Below are 26199 nucleotides of genomic sequence, written 5' to 3' on the forward strand. Positions count from 1 at the left end.
TGTACTGAAGAGGTATGCTATAGCTGTAAGGAAGGGGATTTAGGACCAGAGAAGTTTGTGCGTTAGGATCAATCAACTCAACATCAGCCATTGATCTCTACTGGCTTGGGGTGTTCCATGCAGATGCTGTCCAGTACATTATGGCAATTGGAGATCCTCCTGCTGGTAAGTAACCTAAAAAAATAAGTGCATTTATATACTGTATTTTACAATAGGACACAACATCCATGACTTCATCTTGTTGGATAGACAGTGACACAGAAATGACAGTGACTGGACTCAGTTTACAACAGAATTGATTGTACTATTCAACTGTAACTATAATTGCTCACAACCCAATGGGAATGGGAGCAGTATTCATATCAGATGGATTTGTAGTAGATATCACTCCCCCTATTGCTGCTACTGTGCTACTGAGATGGTTACTTTTATACACAGACAAAGTAGCCCAGTCCAGTGGTGAGAATTACCTTGTCAGATGGTATGGGATTGTGGACACAGAATCAACCATTGATCACAATGAAATAGCAGTTGGTGAACCGAGTAATCTTTATCAATGTTGGACTAAATCTGAAATACAACATTACTGGTCTATCACTTACTGAGGGATCATTATATCATGCTTATGTAGTTGCAGTGAATCAAGTTGGTGCCACCTTTTCTCAGCCAGTGATTTCTAATGGTTTGATCACTGATAGTACCAGGCCTACTGTACCCAACAATCTGACAACTTGTTGTCAAATCCTTTCTTTGATGGGCCTGAAATAAGTAATATCCATGGAAACTTGATTACAAATGATATTGCTTTGAAAGCTGGCAAAGTTCTCTTACAGAAATTCAGGTGTTATCTGTGAACAATCTGTTAGCAGTCAGTGGACGTTTCAGTCTTTTCATGGTTGGTTTTATTTCCCAAACCATCAGCACCACACCTAATGTGGACTACATTCTAGGTACACAGGTGGAACAACAATGGTGACCTCTTGTCACAATAACCACTCCTGGGCTAGACATATTCTCCCTACGGTCACCACATGGACTAGAATATCTTACATGTTTACAGCCATGCACTAATCACCATTAGCACTAGTGGTGACAGTTAATTGACAATGAAGAAGTGATTATATTGTATGAACAGCAGTTCTGTAGTGGCTGCTTCTCCCATCATCAGGTTGCCAGAAGCCATCAATATTGGTACTTCTAGGTACTGTCCAGCAATACAATGAGACTATATTGTAACTGGTATATTGAGGATGATGACAGTGGAATAGCTGACTACCTGTGGGCTATTCAGTGGTACCACTCCAGGTGGCGACCAATTGACGAGGTACACATCCACTGGTAGTCAGTCATGTGCTACACTTGCGACACAACATGAGCTTGTTCATTAGTGTACTGGACTGGCATGGAATTATGCTGGGTTAGAGACACTGGTGTAGTCTTGAGAGTACATAGTTGACCTATCACCACCACTGCTTGATGGCTCCTTGAAGAATATACACAAAATGATTTAGGACTGCATTACCAGCAAGCTGGTGCCTTATCTGTTGACTGGAGTGACTTTGTTGATTATGAAAGTGAAATCAACTATTGCCTATGAGGCAATTGGTAAAGTGTGCCTTGTAAGTTGTGTGATATTACAATTGTGCAGAATGTCATTAGGATCTAGCCGTGGTATTCAACCTTTTACCATGATTGAGGGTACCACAGCCAGCAACACTGACCTTGTCCCAACCAGTGCCGTGTTCATTACATTGACATGTACTAAATCAGTACTGTTACATACAACTGTCAGTTCTGATAGTATAGTAACACTAAGCCTACTTCCTGACCACACTGGAGCAACATTGATGATCTGGACAATTATCTTCCTATGTCATCTCTGATTTTGAGTTGGACAGGATTTAGAGACTCTAACTCCAGCCATCTGGAATATGAGTACAGGATAATTGAGTCTGATGGTACTGTCAGTGATTGGGTTAACATTGAGGCAACTCTACAAGTGTCACTAACAAAATATACTTATTGTTTATTGTTGATCAAGAACATTGAGTTGAAGTCAAGGCTAGAAATCCTGCTGGTCTAGCAATCCAATTGATATCTCAATACCTCAAGATTTCCATGGAAATACCAGTAGAAACAGGTACGCTAATAGGGAATTTTCTCAGTGAATGTCCAAATGTGGTTTGTGTGATGGTAAACTATTAAGCAGACGGAGTAGGTTTCTGTGGAAGTGGCACTTGAAAGGTGCTTGTTCCCATACTAGTGATTCAGCTATAGAAAATTGTCATTACTTGGACCACCTCTCTATACACTTTAGCTGTGTTTGGGGTCTACTTGACATGGTCGCTGTTGTAAAATGGCCACTGAATGAGGCTTAACTGTGATAAACATTTCACTAGTAATGTGATCATCTCAAATGATAAAGTAATTCTTAGAAATCACACATCAAAGCTGCAAATCAGGGTACATGATATAATTTACTTTGAACAAGTTTGTAAATTAAGTGGTGACATAAATTAAGTGGTGACATAATAGTAAGATGATAGTAAGATGACATGATGATAGTAAGATTATTACAATTGTGCAGAATGTCATTAGGATCTAGCCGTGGTATTCAACCTTTTACCATGATTGAGGGTACCACAGCCAGCAACACTGACCTTGTCCCAACCAGTGCCGTGTTCATTACATTGACATGTACTAAATCAGTACTGTTACATACAACTGTCAGTTCTGATAGTATAGTAACACTAAGCCTACTTCCTGACCACACTGGAGCAACATTGATGATCTGGACAATTATCTTCCTATGTCATCTCTGATTTTGAGTTGGACAGGATTTAGAGACTCTAACTCCAGCCATCTGGAATATGAGTACAGGATAATTGAGTCTGATGGTACTGTCAGTGATTGGGTTAACATTGAGGCAACTCTACAAGTGTCACTAACAAAATATACTTATTGTTTATTGTTGATCAAGAACATTGAGTTGAAGTCAAGGCTAGAAATCCTGCTGGTCTAGCAATCCAATTGATATCTCAATACCTCAAGATTTCCATGGAAATACCAGTAGAAACAGGTACGCTAATAGGGAATTTTCTCAGTGAATGTCCAAATGTGGTTTGTGTGATGGTAAACTATTAAGCAGACGGAGTAGGTTTCTGTGGAAGTGGCACTTGAAAGGTGCTTGTTCCCATACTAGTGATTCAGCTATAGAAAATTGTCATTACTTGGACCACCTCTCTATACACTTTAGCTGTGTTTGGGGTCTACTTGATATGGTCGCTGTTGTAAAATGGCCACTGAATGAGGCTTAACTGTGATAAACATTTCACTAGTAATGTGATCATCTCAAATGATAAAGTAATTCTTAGAAATCACACATCAAAGCTGCAAATCAGGGTACATGATATAATTTACTTTGAACAAGTTTGTAAATTAAGTGGTGACATAAATTAAGTGGTGACATAATAGTAAGATGATAGTAAGATGACATAATAGTAAGATGTAAATTAAGTGGTGACATAATAGTAAGATTCTCTGAAGAACACGCGCTGCATGCATGACTGGCTCAACTGCTTTTGTGTGGTTTACTTGTCTAGTTTTTCCAGGAAGTGCATTGTATAATAATAATTACATTCTTGCATGAACACTATATTGTTAAGTAATTATAATGAGTTCGGTGTCCATATATGCCTAAAATAATGTTTACAACATGGACACACACAGTAACAAGAATTGTGAAGGTTTTGGGATGGTTCCATCTGTCTTCTAGACTTGGCATTGCACATCTTGTGTTGATTGCTTGTGGTAGACCTGTATGGAACACCCATTGGAATGCACTGTTTTTTGTATATTGCTAATAGGCGGTTATTTAACACTATTAGTTCTGATTATGAGGTGATATAATGTTTCCTCTGTTTATTTACTATACAGCCCACTAGGAACCTGGACCTGTCACAAGGCTATAAGCATAATTATAAAGGGGTAAAGTATTATAGTTCATCATTGTTACAACTCTAAACAAAGCACATGCCTTGAAGTGAGACTTCAGTGATTACTGGATCTCTGTATAGTTATTTTTGATTCCAAAGACAAGTGATATCTAGATAGGGAAATTTTAAACCAACATTTAAAAACATATCGCAGTTAATTGCATACCATAATAGTGTTATCTAAAAATACATTCCACGAGATTTTTTTCCGGGTGTAACAGAAGTGTTTAAAAATGTTGGTACTCATCAAATGTTACTATTTCTCCCCCTACTGATTTAGTGGGCAGGCAACTTCACCATTGTACTATGAAGGGACACATCACTGCAAATATCTGATACTAGACTGAGCACGGAAGCTACTAAACCCAGACTGCAGTTAGTTATGCAGAACTACATACTACCACTACGTCCCAGAAATACATATACCATAACCAATATTATATTAATGTACATAGGGTATCAAAAGAAATAATGGAAGCTTTGTACAATGATAATTAATTTGTGTCCATTTTTGTATTGCGTTTGTCAATTATGGGTATACTTCAGCCAACATGCACCTGACGCTACCTCCACCCAGTGTTTCTATTGTAGGAATGGGGGAATGTATAATCTTGTAGTAGCGCTCTATGAATTCCTTTTGATGGTCGGTAAGAGCACTGAATGCTGTTGATGACATACACATGTACAAACCACCTTCAGTGTTGCTCACTGCAAGACAATTGCCACAGAATTTGGCTGTCTGGTGCTCTGATAGATACAAAATTTGTTTGCCTGTTTCATTGAGAGTATCCATTACTTCTTTCTTGTTTTTTGTGATGCTATCCACACATATCATAGCAAACTCCCTTGTAATGGACATCATTACGTTAGTATGGTAAACAGGAACACCACAGTATTCAGCTTCAAACAAAACTGGTCTATAGTTAAAATCCTTGCAGAAGGTGTTTAGTACATCTGGGTGTGTTCGGACTGATTTGCAAGCATAAGCAATCTTGTTCTCCCTGTCTAGTACCATACTCCCTGTACCCTCCAAAAATTTTGACTCATTTTCATAGTTCGTGTAGTCTTCAACTTTGTAGCCATATTCATTGATCAACCCTTGGATGATGTCATTCCTTCTTTCCATTCGTCTAATATTAGCGTACATAGGGAACAGCCCGATTCTTCCATCTCCATGAAAACTGATCCAGTTATTGGGGAATACAGCGTCTGGTTTCCTCGGGTGCTCTATATCCTCAAATATACTTGTCTCTATCTTGTGCTCGCGTAACTTGGTAACAAGAGCATCAAACTCTTCTCTAGCTTTGCCTTCAGCTTTTTGATTTGTTACACCGTCTAGTGAGGCTTGGTACACGTTACTCTTCGCAGTCTCCGAGTTTGGACCGAAACATGCCGGCTTGATCATTAACAACTTCCGTGAGATAATCCTGGGTTCGGAGTTATCATACCGTGTCACAAGATTTAGTAAGTGCCGAGCCATGGTTCAATCATTCAATACTGACAGACAGTAGGCCTTAAAAAAGAACGAAAAGTGATGCGTGTTACGGGTTTCTATCATAGCAGGTTGTGCAGGCTCCAGAGCCTGGCTTAACTAGGAATCCGGATATCTACGGTTTATTTAGTTTATTTATTTCGCGTTTTGGATACCTTTGACACACCTCTACCTCGCCCTCTACTTACCCCTCGACTTACCCAGCTTGTTCGTGGTTGTGTTATTATAAGCACTGGATGGTTCACAGAGTATACTCAGGACCTATCGATCTAGTAGGATCTCATACCTTACTATCGGTATTTCCGCCGAGAAGATTGTGAAGCTGTGAAAGACAGCGTTTTCATGGAAGCCGTACCGTTTATAATATCGGTCATATCAAATGACGAAAAAAATTTGCTGCAAATGTAGTCTCATGTGGCCAGAGCGTTTCCTCTACGACATGGCACTGACTTATTGATTCATATAAGGCGTCAGCGGCCTGTTCTGTGGGACTGTAGATAGCTGACTGCTTTATTAGAGTATCATTGCCATCTATTAGAGCTTGAGAAGACTGATTTCAAGGTTATAAACTAAGCTAGAACTCATTTTTAGATTTTCATTGCACTTTTTAGCAATGCAAAATGGAAGGCCCCATGTATGGGAAGTTATATTGCAGCACAGAATTATGAATGCAGTGGACAACACACATTTTAGCTGCTAATAAAGTTATTTGAGGGGAAGTGTGTGTACACTTTGGTATCTAGGACAAGTTAGTGTGTAGCTACTGTGCAGAATTAATGTGATTGTAACCGACAAGTGTGATTGTGATGATTCAAGTATATCTATGAGGTTACAAAACTGATCATATGGTGGGAGTTGACTATATAAGGGGAGATTGAGTTTTACAGTTTAATCATTGAGAAAAAAATCAAAATTTAAAACTGTTGGCTAGCTGATTGATGTAGCCTTTTCTCAAAAAGGATGGGATAGTAATAAAAAAGAAAGTTTACTGAGTTATCAAAAGATGCTAAGGCACTATTTAGCCCGAGTATGTCCTGTTGAGAGGATTCTGTATAAAACAAGAGCAGACAATGGTCAAATTATACAACTAATATTTCAGATGTTTCACAGTGGCTACATCATGTTTTTTACTTTATAATTTCGTATTTTGTGCATGGCAAACTTATTGGCTGTGACCTTGTCGTGCTGCAATGTGTCTATATACATGTGTATAATTGTATGTGTGTCTCTAGCCGGCAAGGAAGAATGGCTCTAAGGGTCATGTACTTTCTTTCTTTTATTCATTTGCAGAAACGTATTTCAATGGATATAAATGTGTACACATCAGTAGAAAAATATGATAACTCTTTCAATGTTAATTCAGTGAAACAATTAGGTTATATATTAGTACAAAAGGTATATATTATATATTTTCACTCTAAATTATGAGCAATGTGGTGCTATCTTACAACGGATGGTAAGTGACATGCACTATATGCCAAGTCTGTGATTATTTTCATGTACATTTTCTTTTCTTGTTTAAGTTCCAAAATAGCAGTGGACATTTCTGCCTTATCTTGTTCCAACTGTTGATTTTCTACATACAAGTTCTGTAGTAAGACGTCACAGTTTATTGTCTGGTTCACAGCCTCTTTAATCTGTAAGAATCACATGATCTAGATACTAGTAACTTCCATGCAAAATTAATGTTGGGTAGGCACATATTTTTTTTAATAGTCAGTCATTTTTTTACTCTTATTTTGAATTCTCCATGGCTACACATTACTTACCTGTGTTGCTTGTTGTGTCAAGTAATGATTCCATTTTAAGTCAGCCTCTTGTAGTTTCTGCTGCAACAAGTATTTAGCCTGCCTTAGGGCCTTCACCTCCTCCTCGTGCTCTTGTTGCAACATGTCTATGTCTTTATCATGTTGAATAGCCATCTCACTGACCACTGACTGTCTCTCTGAACATAACTATGTACGAATAATAAGTATTGATTGGTAATAGCTACACTGTACCTACCAGTTTTAGGCTGTCCAATTGTTTCCTGAGGTCAGAGTAAGGATCAGTGCTTTCAACAACTCCATCCTGGGTGTTGGTTAGTAAGTCTCTTAGTTGTTGTAGTTTTTCTATTTGGTCTGTTATACTGGACTGTAGACTGACCAATTCCTTCAGATGCTGTAGCAATAAAGAGTATACAGTGATTTGTACATTGCTGATAGTTTTGTAATATGTGCATGTACGCGTGTGTATATGCATATTCGACAGTGAGTGTATGTGTGTGCATGTGTTATGAAGTTTGTACTAACTTGCGTCTTCATTGCCTCTTGGTTCTTCACTGCGTCACTAGAAGCTGCTGACAGTTGCACTCTCAGTGACTCACACTCCAAACGTTCACCAGTCAGTTGAGCCTGCAACTAAACACACAAGATAGTTGATGATCTAATGATACTATTGTACAAAACTACCTGATCAGCTGTTGCCATTATCTCTGTATATTGACGTTTCTGTGACTGGTTTGTTGCTTTAGCATCCTCCAACTCTTCTTCAAGTTGTTTCACCTTCTCTTGACTGGAACTTAGTAGAGCATTAGCTTCATCAAGTTCACTCTGTGGGGAGCTGTGCTCCTGTGCTGATTCTACTGCAATCACTTGTGTCTGTTCAGCTTTACTCTGCGTCAACTGTTCACTCAACTCCTCACACTGTGTTTGGAGGTCATGTACTTGTTCAGTGAGAGATGATACCTTAGTGATCAGCTGGTCATTAGTTTGTTGAGTGTCAGCAAATCTCTGGGTCCAGTCATCCTTCTCTGTCTTGTATTGTCCTTCTAAGCTTGCGTATTCTTCTTTAACCTGTTTATAATCACCCTTTAGTTGGTTGGCCATTGTCTCCGTCTCGAGAGACTTCTGTTGTAAGTGTATTATCTCTTCATTTGAGTTGGTCAGTTTCTCATTCAGTGCTGCAATGGATGACTCTAGTGCCATTTTCTCCTGAGAGAAAGAAGTAAAAGATTCGTCAAGTTGATTTTGTGCCATGCTTGCCGTTTTGTGCTCCTCTTCAAGTAAGTTTTGTAGTTTAACTAGCTCTTCTTTGAACTGTTGAATCTCTTGATTTGATTGTTCTTGTTGGACTAAGGTCTCAGTCTTTTCAACTAACTGACTGCATAGTTCTTCCATACTTAAGGTTTTCTCTTTCAGTTGCAGTTCAGTTTGTACGCGGATCTCTTCAGACTTTTGTAAGCTAGCTTCCAGCTGGATAATATTCTCATCCTTAATTTTCTCTCGTTCAGCAAAAGCTGCTTTACATGTGTCCAGCTCAGTTGTTAACACTTCAATCTCAGTGTAAAGCTTTTCTTCCTGTTGCTTCAAGTTTTGAATAGTACTTTGTGTTTCTTTGTTGGTGGTTTCATGTATCTGTTCTTTTATTGCAAACTGCTGTTGGAGTGTTTCGATTTCAACAGCATAATGTTGCTGTGACTTCTTCAATTGTTGCTCAAGTTCTTGACATTTTTGTAACAACTCATCTCTTTCAGCTTTAAGCTCTGTTTCCAGCTGTTCCTTCTCTTCATTTGATGTGATATGAATATGTTCATTTACTGCATATTGTTGTTGCAAGCTCTCAATTTCTACGGCATGGTATTGCTGAGATTGCTGCAATTTTTGCTCAAGCTCCTGACTTTTTTGTAGCAGCTCATCTCTTTCGGCTTTCAACTCTGCACATTCATTTTCTAATTGTTCTTTTTCTTCATTTGATGTGACACAGATCTTTTCTTTTACTGCATATTGTTGCTGCAAGCTATCAATCTCTACAGCATGGTGTTGCTGAGATCGCTGCAATTGTTGCTCAAGTTCTTGACATTTTTGTAACAACTCATCTCTTTTGGCTTTAAGCTCTGTTTCCAGCTGTTCCTTCTCTTCATTTGATGTGATATGAATATGTTCATTCACTGCATATTGTTGTTGCAAGCTCTCAATTTCTACGGCATGGTATTGCTGAGATTGCTGCAATTTTTGCTCAAGCTCCTGACTTTTTTGTAACAACTCATCTCTTTTGGCTTTAAGCTCTGCGCATTCATTTTCTAACTGTTCTTTTTCTTCATTTGATGTTACATAAATCTTTTCTTTTACTGCATATTGTTGCTGCAAGCTCTCAATCTCTATGGCATGGTGTTGCTGGGATTGCTGCAATTGCTGCAATTGTTGCTCAAGCTCTTGATATTTTACTACTAAATCATCTCTTTCAGTTTTGAATTGCTCTTTTTCTTCATTTGACATTTTGTAGGTTACAGCATGTTGTTGCTGTAAGCCTTCGATTTCTACAGCGTGATGTTGTTGGGATTGCTGTAATTGTTGCTCAAGCTGCTGGTACTTTATGGTCAATTCTTCAAATTCAGCTTTAAGTTTACTGCGCTCATTTTCAAGCTGCTGTTTGGCTTCAGAATAATTTTGTTCAATCTCATCTAATCTTTTAAGTGTTATTTGAATTTGATTGTCTGCATTATCCATAAAATTCTCATCATTTTCTTCTAGTAGATCTGTTTCTGCAGCAGCAGGATTTCTTGATGATTTCTGGCTTTCAAGTTTTTCTAACTTCAACTTCAAATTTTGTAAAAAGTTAGTCAATTTTGCTTTGAGAATAATTTCTTCTGGAGCATCTGGCTCATCTGCAGACATCTGTTCCAATTTTTCTTCTAGCAATGCAACCTGTGTTGATTTATTCTGAAGCAATTGTTGCAGCTCTTCTACTTCAGATTGTTTAGTTGATAGTGCACCTTCAGCCTTCGAGACGTCTGCCTGAAGATCCTCAATTTTACCAAGGTACTCTTGCTCTTGTTGTTTTAATGATGCATCCTTGTTCTCCAGTAATTGGTTGTAGTCTGAGGCTTGTTGTTTGTGCTGCTCTGCTAAATTTGTATTCTCAATTTCCAACCACTGAATTTTATGAGTATTTGTGGTACACTCTTGTTGCAGTGATTGTAATTTTGTATGGTAATCCTTTTCTAATTCTGGTATTAGGTCAGTGAGTTGCTTTATTTGGTCATCCAAAGTATTATTTTTCTCATCTGAATTCTTTATTTCCTCCTGCTGCTTTGAGATAGTTTGTTCTAGGTTCAGTTTTTCTTGTTTGTACTGTGCTGTCACTGCTTGGTACTTGTTTTGCAAGTTGGAAATGTCTCTGGCTAACAGTTCAAGCTTATCCTTAAAAACTGCTAACTTCTGTGTGCACAGAATTTCAGTTTCTGTCAACTGTGATTTAAAATGTGAATGAAATTGCAAGATGCAGTGTTTTACTTGTTTTGTTGTCATTTCAAGACTGAGCTCTGAATTTCTCCTTGCAGATGCAAGTTCGGTGATTTTGACTTCTTTTGCTTTATGCTCATTGTCTAGTCTGTGCTTTGTGTCTTGTAATTCTTGTAACTGGTTATTTAGTGTATCAACTTGTCTCTGCAGCTCTTGATTTTGTTGTGTTAATGTGATCTCTACCTGGGTAGCCTTCTGTGCTTTAGCATTCATGGCTACCTTAGTTTCTTGTGTTCGTTGTTTCAAGTCCTCTATTTCTTCTGCTGCTGCAACAATGTTGTTTTCAAGTGTATTTACTTTTTTCTGCAATTTTGACTTTTCTGTGGAAGTCTCATCAAGTTTGGCTGTCAGTGTTTCAACCTTTTCTTTTATTTTATCAGATTCCTTTAGCTGTGTTGCTTCCTGAACCTGTAGTTGTTGGTTTGCAGTTTCAAGATGTGTTATTTCCATCTTTGCTTCTTCCAGTTGTCCTTCAAGTTGAGTATACTTTGTTTGGCTCTCCTGTAAGTCAACTTCCAAAGTGTCACATCTTTCTTTCATTGTTTTCAGGTCACTGTTATACTGTTCTATTTGTTGCTCTTTCTCACTGATCACCAAAGACAATTTCTCCTGACTTCCAATAGCATCCTCTTGGAGTTTGTCAATTTGCTGTTGTAGCTGTTCAAGCTCTTTCTTAGTGACACTTCCAGTGTCTTCAAGTGTGCTCACTTGTTGTTCTAGAGCAGTTTTAACTGATAAATGATTTGCTTCTGATTCCTCCATAGCATCAGTAGAAGTCTTTAGTTGATTCTGTAGTCTGGTAATCTCTGTTGTGTGTGTTGTGTTGTTCTCTTCCATTTCTTGGAGCAGTTCACTAAGTTTTACATCTAACATTGCCTTTTCTTCCTGCAATGTTTTTATTTGTGTTTGGTAGGTTGTGTTGGCATCAAACAGTTCATTGTTCTCCTTCAGTGCTTGAGACAGGGTGCTAGCAGTGTCATTAGCTTTTTCAGTAGCTTCTCTTTCAGCTTTTGTTAAGTTCTCTACTTGAAGCTTCAACTCCTGCACGCTTTGATTTGATTCACTGAGCCTTTCCTCCAAAGATGTAACTTGCTGCTCCAAGCCTTGCTTTACCTCAGCATAGTTATTCTTAGTTTCCTCTAACTTTTGAGCCACTGTAGCTAGCTGTTCTTGTAATACAGCATATGCTGTTTCTTTTTCTTGAAGCATCTTTCTATTATCATCTTTTAGTTGTGACCTCTCTTGTGCCTGCTTCTCCATATCCTCAGCCATTTCTGCTATCTGTTTATCCTTTACAGACAATGTCAATACATTCTCATCAAGTTGTTTCTGCAGCTGATCAGTTCTTTCAGCAAAATCATTGGCAGCACTGGTTTTGCTCTCCTCCAATGTTGCTATCTGATCCAATAAAGTTTGTTTCTTTTCCAAATACTGTTCAGATGCAGCAGTTAAAGCAGATTGGGCTTGATTTAGTTCCTCTTGAGCCTGTGCTGCCTCTCGGCTATGAGTTAACTTGGCATCTTCCAGTTGCTTCCTAAGATCTTGGATTTCTTTATTGTGGAGAGCCTTCTGTTCACTTAGAGATGTGTTTAGCTGATTAATCTCTTCTTGGCGTGCTTGTGAATTTGAACTTTCTCTTTCTCTAAAACTCCCTAATTGAGCATTCAGACTTTGAACGCTCTCAGCATGAACAGTTGTGGATGACTGGAGCTCACCCTCTAACTGAGAAACCTTTTCATTCAGCGAGTTGATTTCCAGCTTGTTAGAATGCAGTGCCTTTTCTAATTCAACTCTTGTAGCTACATTATTTCTAATTTCTTCCTCTAGTCTCAGCTCGTCTCTCTCTAGCTTTTGTTTTTCTTCATGATGTTGTTGATCTCGCTCTTTGATGCTTGACTCAAGATGGTCTATTTTTTCCAGGTAATTCTTTTTTGCTTCTTCATGGTTATCTTGTAACTCTTTGATTTCCGCTTTCAAACTGTCATTGATTACACGATGTTGTTCCCTCAAAGCTGCAACTGCTTTGATATTGTCCTTCCCTTTTTTGACAGTGGCATCATGCTCAGCTGTGATCAGCTTTTTCTCTTCTTGTAAATATTTTATTTGTTTTTCTCTCTGATTCAGATCATCTGTGAGGGATGAAATAGCCTTTTGATCTGTCTCAACTGCACTAACTGTAACAGAAAGTTTAACAGAGAGCTTCTCTATTTCTTCTTGTTTTCGTAAATTTTCTTCTCTAAACAATGTATTCTCTTCATTGGCTTTCTCCAATTGCTGTTTCAAATCTTGAATGTCTGATTCCAGTTGTTCCATCTTGTCTTTTAGCAGTACATTTTTTTCTTGGCTTGCAGTTAGCCCATCATGTAATTGTTGTATCTGTTTTGTAGCCATTTGGTTTTCCTCTTGGAGTTTCTGTTGTAGTGCAGCTAGCTCAGCAGTATATGTTGCTTCTTTCTCTGCTAACTCAGACTTCCATTTCTCAGCCTCTGCTTGCATTTGTTCAATAATTTCTTCTTTTTCTTTTGCCTCCTCTAAATAACAAAGTTGAGCTTGTTGTGCATCTTCCAAATCAGATGTTATATTTTCAAGGACTTTTTCATGGTCAGTTTGTAGCTGTTCTATCACCTTTTCATTAATTTCTTTTTCTGCCATTAATTGTGCATCCTTTTCTTCACCTTCAGTTCTCATTAGTTCCATAACATTATTTAATGTGCTATCTTTCTCTTCTAGTTCTTGTTGCAGTGACTGTATTTCATTATTCAATTGTGTAATATTTACATTAAGTTTGTCTTTCTCCTGGTTATAAGTGTCTTGGATTCGACCCATCTCTGTGATGTGTTTTTCTTTCAGATTTTCAATCATGCTCTCAGATTCTGATTGATGAGATTTGATTGCGTTTTTCTTTAACACCAGTTGGTCGCTTAGTTCATTACACTGGTGCTTCAGTTGGCTGTTCATCTTACTAAGCTCATGTATTTCAGCTTGTAGCTATAAGCAACAAGACATTACAACATACACAACCTGTATTGTAGATCACTGAGCTTACTTTGGTTGAGGTTTTAGTTAGTTCAGCATTTTCCTTAGAAAGTATGTCAACTTGCATCCCCATACTACGACTGTGCTGTCGCTCCTTGTTGAGATCCTGTCCAAGTCTCTGGGCTGTAATCCTCTTCCTCCCTTCAGCATCAAGCAATTTTTCATGTAACAACTTGTTACTAGAAATAAGCTCAGTGTTTTTGGAGTCATAGGCAGATAATTTTGATTCCAAATCAGAATTCTTGTTTTCTAATTCCTCTATTCCTGAAAATATGAAATTCTTTGGTAAATGACATGTAAACATTAAACATTATAATGTTACATGGATAAGTTGTGTTTAAGAATCAAGTACTACGCATGTAATAGAGTGTAGTAAGTAGCCCATTTACCATATTTAACTGGTTAATAGCCACAGCTACTATAGCTTTCAGTAAGCAAAACCCTGCAGCTACTATGCGAAGGCGGCAACTATGAGCTTGTGTGGCAGCAGCCCACAGCATTTATGGATTCACGAGTGACTGACCTTGTTTAATCATTTGTCAATACTGTCATTCATTTTAATTTCTCTCAAAAATGCTATTTCCTGGTTTAAAACAGTTCCTTTGTCTGGTTTCTATGTCTAGTCAACACTTGCAACAGTATGTTCAGATACAAGCTGCAGCTCTTATCCAAAGGCGGCTCTTATGACAATAATTCTAGGCTGTGGAGTGGCTACTATCCGGGGGCGGCTATTATACGAGCCACGGTTATTAATTGGTCAAATACGGTATATATGTAACATCACATCACAAAGACAACACCAAAAGTCACACAAAGTATAAAGTAATGGACTGACTGTTTAAAGCTCTTTGATGTTCTTCTTCTGTAAGCTCATCAAGTAATGTTGCAGATGCTATAATTGGAACAATGTCACACACCATATTGTAGTACACAGTATGGTGCACTTACGACTTCTCATATCATCGTCCTCTTCTTCGGAACTAGTTAACCGTGGAGGACTTAGTACTTCATTGTTTTTAGGAGGTGATGTATCTAGTTTAGTATGAGAAGATATTAATACTTCATTGCTTGTGGGAGGTGATTTTGTTTGAGACGGTCTTCGAGAGTGACTTGATCGTCTTCCTGATGCCTCTACTGTTGTTGGCTGAGCTTTTTTCAGTCGTTGGTTCTTCCTCCTCTCATGAAAATATTTCTGCTTTAGGTTCTCATGTTCAGATTGTAACACATCATGTTTATCTTCCAGCTCCTAAGGTTGTTATTAGCATCACAACAATGTTGTCCAATCACGTACCCTTTTCTCCTCTTTCAGCTGTTCTATTTCTTCACTTTGCAATGCATTCTCCAACTCTTTTATGCGTTCTTTCAGTGACTCAATTGCATTCTGTACAATAGTTATAGTATATAGTTTATTTACACAAATTTGTATGGGAAAGTTCAAGGGTAAAACTGTGCTTTATTATCTATAAAGTACAGACAATATAATAGCAATCACAGTAAATGTTCTGATGTATATGTAACATACACAGTTCTAAATATCTTACATAATCAGTACTATCTGGATGGCATGAGAGGTCTCTCTGTAAAGCTTTCCTAGCCTTTTGTTCTTCAACTAAATCCGAGTGTGCCTTTTCTAAGGCTCTTTCAAACTCTTCTTTGACCTACCACAGTACAGTGAATTCAAATAACTACAATAAAACCTAATAATGGCTTACAGCTCTAGCATCATCCAGGTCATCCTTGAATGTTTCAATTTCTTCTTTATGTTTCTGTAAGAGCAATTCCAACTCCACAGCTTTCTTGTTAGATTCTTCAGACATCGTCTGAATTTCTTTCAACCAGGAACGATTCTGCTCCTTTAACTTATTTTCATACCTTTTTTCAATTTCTCTACAAGTTAAACCGGGTCATATTGTTAGACATCAATTTTCCCATGGTGCTTACTGCTTCTCAGCTTCTCTTATCCTCTGTGTCTCCACTGCAATGTCATCCTCTTCCCTTACAATTCTCCGACTAGTTTCTAATGCCTGTGATGCATCTGTTTTTAGTTTATCTCTTTCCATTGATAAGTGCTGTACTTGTGATCTAACATTATTAATTTTAATGCATGCAGTTTAATATTACTTTTACCTTAGGTTAGATAACTCATGCTTGATTGAAAGGACTACAATTTTCTTAAACGTGTAGTGGGCTCCATCCGAGACCAGTGCAGATTCTAATGATTCTGACAGATCAGTGATGGCTATACCACCAGACTGATCCGCTGGAAGTTTCTAAGAAAAATAGTTACTGGCTAAATAATATTGCTATGAATACTGTATTGAGGGAAATTCCCTTTCTAATTTCTAACACATTGAAAGCATCTCTAGAGCAACTCCCTATAGGTACATTGTTTGTGAAGCTATCAAAGCCGGAGTAATGACTTGAAACTAGTCCCTCAGGAATGGGAGTTTGCTGTGCCAGGGAAAAACAAGAAAGGTACTAGGACTGAATTTACCAAATTTCACTTTGCCAAGCTTTCCCTCCATATGATAATAAATTCCTCTTACTTCAATAAAGTGTTCTACTTCTTCATTAGTAGATTCTATTCCTAACTTGTTCCATACATTTGCTACTTCATCAGCAGTGACATAATTTGAATTTTCCGAGCCAAAGCTAGTCAAGTGGACATGAGCTAGTGGAGTTTCTACAAATATAACAAGTATCCAACATGCCTGATGTATGATAGCTACTGACCTACTGACGGTAGTGGTGTCATGGACTGACGTGGGGTAGAGGCAGCGACATATCCACGTGTACCTTTGGCTGGTAGTGGTGTACCAAAAGACTGATCCAAATGCTAAATGCATGTAATATGAGCAGGCAGTTACATGTCCTTTCCATACCATGTAGTTGGGATTAGGCCCCCAGTTTCTTGGTTTTGGTGGTGGTGGTGTTGATGTTACATTAGCTGTGTAGTTCTGCAGGGTCTGAACTCCATTGATAAACGTCCCTAGTTTCATGTAACCTTTATTTTGCTCATCCAACTTATCAAACAATTCTATCAACTCCTACAGCAATAAAAATCATAGCATTATGGCTTGAATAATACAAACTTTCTAATTTCCTAATTACAGTGGTGTTACCTAATTACAGTGGTATTGTTGGGGATCTGTAATACTGTGCAGATGTGTGTGAACCATGAACAGGTGTGCTGTCTGAATTTCAGGAGTGAATTAATAATACCTCAGTTTCTTCTTCCCCTCCAGCCTGCTGACACATTCGGGAGATATCTGCTTTGGATACTTCGACTGATAGCCTTTTACTTGCACTAACTTCTGCAATACTTGGTACCTCTTTTGAGGAAGTAGTGCGAGGAAACGCTAAAGTAACAGACAATAGGGTAGTAGCAATAATATACTACATTTTACATAGTTGAGCTATGTAGAGTAAACACTCAAGTAAGGCTTAGAGTAAAGCAATATCGAAAACTAGTTGGCACACAAATTTTAGGAGGTTTTCTAAACCCAAACTTTCGTCATTGACAATACCTGGTGTCACAAAGCTGCGTAAAGGTTCTATTTGATAATCCGTAATTGTTTTTAACCACTAGCAATGAGAGCTAGTGAACAATGGGGCTGCATGGTAAACTTATATACATTCAATCAAGTTTTCTCACTGTAGTGTAATATATAATATCTGATGGAATTTACACAACTTACACTAGCAAAGTATTTGGTGTGTTGACCTATGAGTGTTATAACCATCATACAAGAATACATTTTGTCGTTATAAAACTGTCTCAGAAAACCACAAGGTTTACACATAATGTTTGACTACAAAAATCTAAACCACAAAATTATATTCCTACTAAATTATATGAGAAATAAAACAGAAATTGATTTTGAAACAATATGTTCACTGTAGTATAGAACATGCCAGTAGCTAAGTCACATTTTAGTTTAGTTTTAACATTGTGTATATATAGCTCTATAATTAATGTAGGAAATATTTTGAACTTTTCAGAAGTGCCATTCAAAACAACACTATACACAGCACACGACAACAGCTTTGTAGATTCTTACTAGCAAATTTTTGTTCATTCCCAGTATCTTCAAATAGCATATCATTTCCTTCACTGATCCAACTTAATACTTTAGATTGTCGTTTATTTTCACTTGGTTCTTCATGATAAAATGACTCCATTTGGGAAACAAGGTCGGGATATTGTTCTTGACTAGAGCCAGGTCTTGATTCTGAAGGGGATGCAGTTAATGGACTGAGAATCTGTATATCTGTGTTCTGTTCATCAGCAGGTTTTAACAGTGGACTAGATACCCTCATTGGCATATCATGTGCTGTCGGAACACTCTTCCTACCATAACGTCTGTGTCTAAATACCACCCTCTGTGTCTGTGTAGCTGAAATAATTTTAACAAAAGTTATTAGATGCACATAGACATGATTTTACCAGCAAATGTGTATGTATATAGTACTAATGTATGTTACTTCATATTATATGCAAATATAACTACAGCTTTATTCACATAATAGCTACAAAATTATTATGCATATGTATGCACATATCACTAGTATGTGAAGTACACCAAAAGTACTCACAAAATGCTACACACACACACACACACACACACACACACACACACACACACACACACACACACACACACACACACACACACACACACACACACACACACACACACACACACACACACACACAAACACACACACACACACACACACAAACATAATTATGATTGCTCTATTAGAGCATTTTAATCATCTGTTTGTCAATGAAAAAGAATAAGCTTTCTCTACAGTGTTTCAACCCTCTAACTGTCACAACCGCTACATGGTGGATTGATAACTTATGTCACAGCACTGAATTATGTACATGATACAACTTCAGTTTTGCTAAAACTTCATTGTGTGCATTGATAATGTAGTGTGCTTTTATGATCCTAATGCCTGTATGATCGGTTACAGGGTAATCACAGAAATGTTTTGTCTCTAATTTGTTGGTTATTTGAGTTATTGATGGAGACAACATGTAACACTGGGGACAGTCACAAACTACAACACGGTGTTCATGTGTTTCTTTACACATACACATTGGGAGTAATGATGCGGTAGAAAGAGGGCTTGGTGTGATTGACTTTATAATAAAAAACACCTTAGAGCACCAGCATTAGTTATTGTGGTGAAGATAGGAGTTGGATAGGTAATTTTTTTGCACTCATGATCAGCTATCAATATTTCATAGCAATCTTGCAGTTATAAACACGTTGATTGAGTTTCTTAGTCCACATAGGGAGCACTGTGATATGTATTTAGCTACCAAGTGAATATCTGCAGGCTGGACAGCGGTCTGTGGTATACGCTCCACTGAAAAGTCTGACGTTAAACTTTGCAAATTTCAAACATTGACTATCAATGCCTTCCAACAGACATTATGTTTGGTCATGCATCAACTCTCACCTTCCCCTAGCATTTTAACTTAGGTCAGGTGAGAGAACTTTCAGGAAGCAGGAGTGTCATGATATAGGAATCTTTATGCCATACGCTAAAACTGTATGCCAAAGTAATTTTCACACAAATAAGAATAGTAAATGTCCAACTAGCATTCATTCTTGAGTGAGTTAGTCTAATATCTCGGACTAAGCAGCCATAATTATGTATGTGGGGTAATGTGTCCCGTGACATATAAGAATAATTATCATAATTATCGATTTTTATGTTGTATGTCATGACCATATCACAGCATCCCTATCAAGAAAGTGGATAGCCAAAGGACAATAGCAGGGACCTGGTCACCTGGATCATGAACTTGGTCTCTGGAAGCAAAGGCTTCCCTCCTACACTAAAGTAGCATGTAAACCATATTGTTGGTTTGCAAGACCAGCGCAAGGGAATTATTGTCAAATCTTGTTAGCATTTTTTACCACATACCACAAGCAAACTCAAATCTGAGAACGGATAAAATAATGATGACTGATTGGACAGTTAATAGCTACATGTTGCAAAAATCTCTCAGCAAAATTACAACTTGTTATATTTTTCTCTGAACATTTAGGAGGTAGCTAATTTCAGTGGGCCCCTCATAGTTCCGCTGGATAGGCAAGATGATAGGGGACTATATTGGGTTAGGCTGAAGCATGCACACTCTAGTTAGCTATCTTACCTTCTAGGGAACTCTCGAGTTCCTCTGGCTCATACGTCTCATCAGAAATGACATGTAGGTTGGATCCTGGAGTGGATGAGGTGGGGGCACTTGTTACACCATGATCAGTATCGTCAACACCCTGGGTGTTAGCCATCAGACCAGCACCATAGCTCTTACAGAAATCCGTGAATGAAACCTATTCAGGCATACCACAATAGTTATCTATTATATAGCTGGGCCTAGGTGGTAGTAGTAAACTTTACTACACTAATATCACGTACCTTTCCATCTTGGTCCGTGTCTAGTTGCTGCATGAGACGTTTGACAGCATTTTCTTGTTGGTTGTCCTGCACTAGGGGAGCGAGATCCGCCTCCTCTAAGTAGCCCTTGTTTCCATCATCTAGACTAGAGAAAAGGCTTTCCAGTACATCTTCTGTTATTTCGTCCATGCTTCCTTGACAACAAATTCAACCAAATATTTCTCAGCTACGCCCCATATTTTCGCAATCACGTGCAAGTGCGCGTTAAAAAAAGTTCAAATTGTATCGTAGGAAGAACCTCGGGAAGAAGGGTGAGCCTATGGACGATGAGTCAACGGAGAAAGTTGAAGTTAAGTCAAAGGCGAAGGACAAGCTTCCTCTACCGGGGCAGATGTTTGTTTTGAAGAAATGGAATGCCGTCGCGATGTGGTCTTGGGATGTAGAGTGCGATACGTGTGCCATCTGTAGAGTACAAGTTATGGGTGAGAATCACTTGTGTTGTACACCTTGTCTTAATTATCGTAATACTTAATTGATGCCTGTCAACGTTTCTGTGGAATCTACAGTGATACTGCTAAAATATCGGCTGTAAAGTACATATATAAACATCTGATCTTGTTTAGTTTCTGGGAGTACAGAATATGCAGATACAATGAATGATGGGTTTGAGTAAACTAGTACTAGTGGAGTCATAGTTTTTAACAATTAATTTTGTGTAGTGTTCAAAACAATGAATCAAGCAGTGTCTTATGACCTTAACCCTTTTACTCGCAAATTACTGCATGTTTACACAATATAGGCGCCCATGGCTACGTTAGGTGGTGTAGCTTAATTGTTATAGCCTAAAACAACACATGTTCAAAAGTCTGTTCACTAGGCTACTTGGAGAAGGTTAAAATGAACACTATAACTACAGCAGCTTACTTGTAATGAAGTGATGAATAACAGCGAGTCACGTACATCTCTGTGTTTCAAAATTTTGGCACATCTTTAATTTCGATTGTGGGTTCACTGACGTGAGTCATATATGGCCTGATAGAAAATTTTATGGCAAAACAAACTTGTTGCATGTTGATAGGAGCAACCACCGTCGAGTTATGGATCATTTATTTTATAGTTATAATATGGGCATGAGTGGTCTGCCTGATATGTCCATCCTCAGGCCTGCGGCCCTCGTGCTTCGGGTGGACATATCAGCAGACCACAAGCGTCCGTAGTTGTAACACTTTTATTGATTAACCACCTGTGCCACTCGTAACTATGGATTCATTTTATATATATGCCTGAAAGATTTGATTGTGCAGGTAACGTTGCAGCTACATTTGTTATAATAAACAGACGAGTCCTATATGTGACATGGAAAAGTTGAGTTTTTGCAAATGGTGGGAAATTTACAAGTATTTTAGTTGTTTAAAGACTAATTACAACATATACTAAAGGCCTAAAGGGGTAAGCTTCGTTGTAGCATGGTTAACTCATGTTATCTGTAATGTGGGTATGGTCTGTATTTGAAAACGTGCCAAAACGCTTTGCGTATGTGAAATAAGACTAGTTCTCACCTTCAACTAGTGTTTCCCAACTTGTAGAATGGCAAGGATACTGAAATGCTGAGTGCTCCTTGTCACCAAACTGCAACTCAGGATAATAGTCACGTGAGCATTAATTTATTCCCTTAATTGATGTCAGTCTGAACTTTTCTTTTATAAAACAAACTGGCTGGTACTGCTACCTCGTGAGCTAGAGGGCATTTTAAAAATAATGCCCTAATCACAAGGCATTATACAGATAATGCCCTGACCACAGGGTAATATCAGGTATGTATAGAGGTGTACCGATAATCGGATCGGCTATAATATCGGCCACCAATATGGTAATTTTTACCAATATCAGTATCGGTACAGAACAGCAGGAGGACCGATATCGCTACCGATATTTATACACTAGCAATAGTTTGTACATAAACGGATTGTGCATTGGTTTTCTACATTATTCATGTGGCTCTTTAGTGCCAGTGGCTTATTATTCACTCTGAAACAAGTGCTACGCTACGAGAAGCCATATAAATGCACGCGATTCTACTATCTGTTACTGGAAAGCTTATCACAGTCTTTTTTTATAAATGAAGCAGTTATAGAGTACCTTGTAATAAAAATAAGGGTCACAGGATAACCAAGGAAACTTACTGTACCAGCTTTCTCACAAACCATTAGAATGCAGAGTAATGCAGAAATATCCGTATAAGGCTTCATGGGAGTATACATAAAAATGTTTGTGGGTGCCTAATTGTCTGGATTGCACAATAGAAACCCAAGCTGTGTACCACCACAGGCAGAGTATAGCAATGAATACATGCACATGTTGTTGTAGGGTAGGTACACTTTTAACTATAATGCAAATATCGGATCAATTATCGGTTATCGGCTTCTTCTGGTGACATCAATATCGGATATCGGTGCATGCAAAAAACCACATCGGTACACCTCTAGGTATGTACGCCCAAAAATTCCTTTGATCTGCCCACGCAAAGTGTTACATAAAGGTATGTAAAGGATTTGTGTGTTTCCTTACCAAAAAAAAGTTATTTACATAGGTAGTTTTGGTCTCACTGTTTAGCATTAGGGAAAAACCGTTGGTATGATTTTATAGTCCTTGTTACATCACAAGTAGAATGATGTAAATTGTAGTGTTGCACCGATAATTGGTTGAATTATTGGTAACACCCGATATTAACTAATTTTACAAGTATTGGTATCGGCTACGAAGTGAAAATAATTTGCTGATTAACTGAAACCCACAATCAATCATTAATCACAGCAATGAACAGGTGGAAGTAAAGAAGGTGGTGAATGTAGCAGTAAGTAGTTTGCTGTAACTGTTTTGGCTTGTTTGTTTGCACAAGTATGGTTGCAAGGCTATAGTAGGTTGTGTATATTTATCAGCCGCCCACGCAATTAGTTGATCGCTCTTCACAAAGGATATGGAGTCCCACTAAAAACACTGTTTGATACGCTGGTTTAGATGTTTATAACTACTTGGCTTCCTTTTCCATGAAAGGAGTTAGTGGCAAAGCTGTAGAAAACATTGTAAAAGTCGGCCACCCACACAATTAATTACATTGATTACATTATCATTACAAATGCAGTTTATACACATAAACTTTAGGTGATTTGCTCCTCCTCCTCTGTTCTGAAGATATGAAGAATATCGGTAAATATCGGCATATCGGTTACTGGAATAGGCAAATAATCGGTATCGGTAAATGTGAAAAAAATGCATATTGGTGTAACACTGTGTATGGAGTTCCCTTTTGAATATCATCCCCACTGAATTTTGACACTAGACTAACAGTAGTGGTGGTGGTGTTTAACCACCTAATGATATGTGTAGGAGATTGTATTTTGGGCAGAATGACAGTGCTATTCTTGGTCAATGTGGTCTTTGTGGTACATCATTTATTGAGTTGAATTTTATCAATGTGGTATTTCTTGTCTTTCAGATGCCTGTCTGAGATGCCAGACAGATGGAAAACAGGAGGAGTGTGTCGGTAAGTACACCAGGAATGAGAGGAGGTTGGTCATGTGGTATCTAATATCCCACATCAATGAAAAGTTCAACCCTGACATTTCAATGTCCAGTTTATGCAATAGTGTATGGAAAAGAAATCCTAACTTTTGGCTTTGCACTAGCTATAAACCTAGTACGTTAGTAACATAACTTGTTGAGATCTTGTATATACACAGCTTCTGTTACACATGACCAACCTCCCAACATGATTTGTGTTGAGTTACTAGCTGGTACATTAGTCCCCATACAACACATACTTAATCATGTATGTCCTAAGAGACTCAACACATCGTAATTATGCAGCCTAGGTGGGTGTCTTTTTGCAACCTAGGATTTACCTTATACCAGTAAACTTGTACACCTTTAGACCATGCTAGTTCATGTGTATTATGGTATTATGTACATTATGAGAGCTGTTGACCTGATTATCAAGGTGTCCACAATCCACATAGCAGGAGGTCTACCATAAGCATATACGGATGTTATGTATATAGTCACCACAACAATGATAGTGTGTATTACTATATAGAGTGTATGGTCTATGGTAGCTACTTATATGGGTGTTTGTTTTATTGCTGGAAATGCCTTCACTGCTTTAATATATTTAAGTGTACTTGTTGGACGTATGGTTATAGTCATGTGTGTGAGATATGCTGACATTTGCTCCTCGTGTTTGATTTGCTGATACGTGTTGAAGGTATTTCATTGTGCTGTAGTCTTTTGAGCAGTAATGGCGGCTGTAATTATAAGTTTCCCTCTATACGGTATAAGTGCTCCTCGAAAAAGGGAGCTATAGCTAATCGATCGATAGCCGTCACAGGAGACAATAGGGTCTAGCCAAAAGACTACACAAAACACTACCGTTCAAAGGGATATCGACAATTAGTAGCTATTAAAGCATTTCAGCGATAGAATTTTATTTGGTCCGGTATTAACGAATGCCACTTATATGTGTTGTATTGTTTTCCAGTTGTATGGGGAGAGTGCAACCACTCATTCCACAATTGCTGTATGGTGCTGTGGACCAAACAGAACAACAGGTGCCCACTCTGTCAACAGGACTGGGTTGTACAAAGATTTGGAACATAACATAACATGACATACAAATTTATTTATTTACACCATGTTATGCACTTGATAACTGGGAAATGAATGAAAAATTAAGTATCAGTTACAGATATACAGATTAGTACCCGGTATTGTAATTATCTGGATTTTTGTGGCGGATCATCATTGCTAGGGAATGTATAGGCGTAGCAGACTAGTTCTCTTGCATTTACCTTAAAATTATAATCTTCATAGTTTATGCATTTCAACTGCATAACTATTGTCTTCTATCTATTGTGGCTTTCTGTGCTTCAATATACTGTGAATTAATTTCCCATGCAGTCTGTTTTTGGAGCCAATATTGTCCTGTAAGTTCAAGGGGAAGAACCAAGCTCCCCCCCCCTCAGATTCGCCTAATCCTATGTCCTAGTGAGGAAACTTTATATGCTATATAATCCACCAGCCATGCACCTGTTAACAGTGCTTATTGAAATCAAGAAATCTTAGCCTGAGGTTGATGGGCTTACATGTGTTTCACTGAAAAGAAATATCTGACTCCTCCCTTAATATCGCAGCCAACTTACAAAAGCTAAATTGTCACACAGCTGCCAAATATGCCTGAGTATAAATTTTTGATGCTCTATGATCCAAAATTTGCATTCACACACCTTCCAGAATCAAGTCAAAATTTTAAATATTCCCTTATATACTTATAACACCTGCAATTTCCTAAATCCTAGATTATCAGATTTAATCTCTGTAAGTATATAATAGCAGTTACTTTCATGTATATCCAACTAAATAGGTGTCCACTGTCCAGGGTGTCCTCCTTGAAGAGTTTCATGTGCACCATGTAGCCACATAATATGTAACTTAACACTGTAGTGTGGCATGGGCCTATGTAAGTGCACTGTGGTGTAGGATTTGACTTAATAATGAAGGTATCACGTGTTTCTGTGGGACACATAAATGGTGGTTCTATTTTGAAGTCCACCTGTCTAATTAGGACCATTTTTTGGATCTGCTATACAGGGTGGGCAAACATCTTCATTCTTGCTGAGCCAATATCTAGCTAACCATCACTCTCTGACCCCAGAAATGTCTTGACAACTTTGTCATTTTAACACAAACCTTCTGTTAGAAGGGTGTCCTGATTTCACAGGCCTGATATTTGTCTATGGTGTATATAGACTACATTTCAGTGTGCCAGGTTTGATAGCATTAATTGTAACTATGTATGTTTTTGTGTTGTAAGATGTATTTTAAGTTTATACTTTGGTCACCTTTGTATCTAATCAGTTATATCTAATCGGTTTTACCTTGTTTGTGTGTATACTGTCTATGTACTGTAATGTGTCCCTCC

At 38.0% G+C, this 26199-nt stretch overlaps 3 protein-coding genes across 3 annotated transcripts; 1 reads left to right on the forward strand and 2 right to left on the reverse strand.

Annotated features, from left to right (window-relative positions):
• Positions 1-4408: 4408 nt before the first annotated feature.
• LOC136241769 (uncharacterized) lies at positions 4409-5592 on the reverse strand. The gene has a single exon (XM_066033075.1). It carries the CDS (start codon positions 5473-5475, stop codon positions 4525-4527), a length of 951 nt encoding a protein of 316 aa, XP_065889147.1. The 5' UTR covers positions 5476-5592; the 3' UTR covers positions 4409-4524.
• A 1204-nt stretch (positions 5593-6796) lies between these two features.
• On the reverse strand, positions 6797-20465 carry LOC136241749 (golgin subfamily A member 4-like). Its single transcript, XM_066033047.1, has 20 exons — positions 20247-20465; positions 19984-20161; positions 17867-18202; positions 17028-17164; positions 16688-16852; positions 16539-16641; positions 16352-16488; positions 15933-16075; positions 15747-15887; positions 15518-15692; positions 15347-15463; positions 15097-15186; positions 14754-15051; positions 14641-14697; positions 13816-14069; positions 7938-13757; positions 7779-7886; positions 7492-7647; positions 7257-7442; positions 6797-7124 (listed from the first exon to the last, which is right to left on the reverse strand). The coding sequence occupies exons 1-20, from the start codon at positions 20412-20414 to the stop codon at positions 6927-6929; spliced, it is 8967 nt and encodes a 2988-aa protein (XP_065889119.1). The 5' UTR covers positions 20415-20465; the 3' UTR covers positions 6797-6926.
• LOC136241775 (RING-box protein 2-like) lies at positions 20464-24969 on the forward strand. The gene is made up of 3 exons (XM_066033085.1): positions 20464-20707; positions 23722-23769; positions 24760-24969. The coding sequence occupies exons 1-3, from the start codon at positions 20545-20547 to the stop codon at positions 24876-24878; spliced, it is 330 nt and encodes a 109-aa protein (XP_065889157.1). The 5' UTR covers positions 20464-20544; the 3' UTR covers positions 24879-24969.
• The last annotated feature ends 1230 nt before the right edge of the window (positions 24970-26199 follow it).

The sequence above is a fragment of the Dysidea avara genome, chromosome 12, assembly GCF_963678975.1.
Source record: "Dysidea avara chromosome 12, odDysAvar1.4, whole genome shotgun sequence".
NCBI classification, from domain to species: Eukaryota; Metazoa; Porifera; class Demospongiae; order Dictyoceratida; family Dysideidae; genus Dysidea; species Dysidea avara.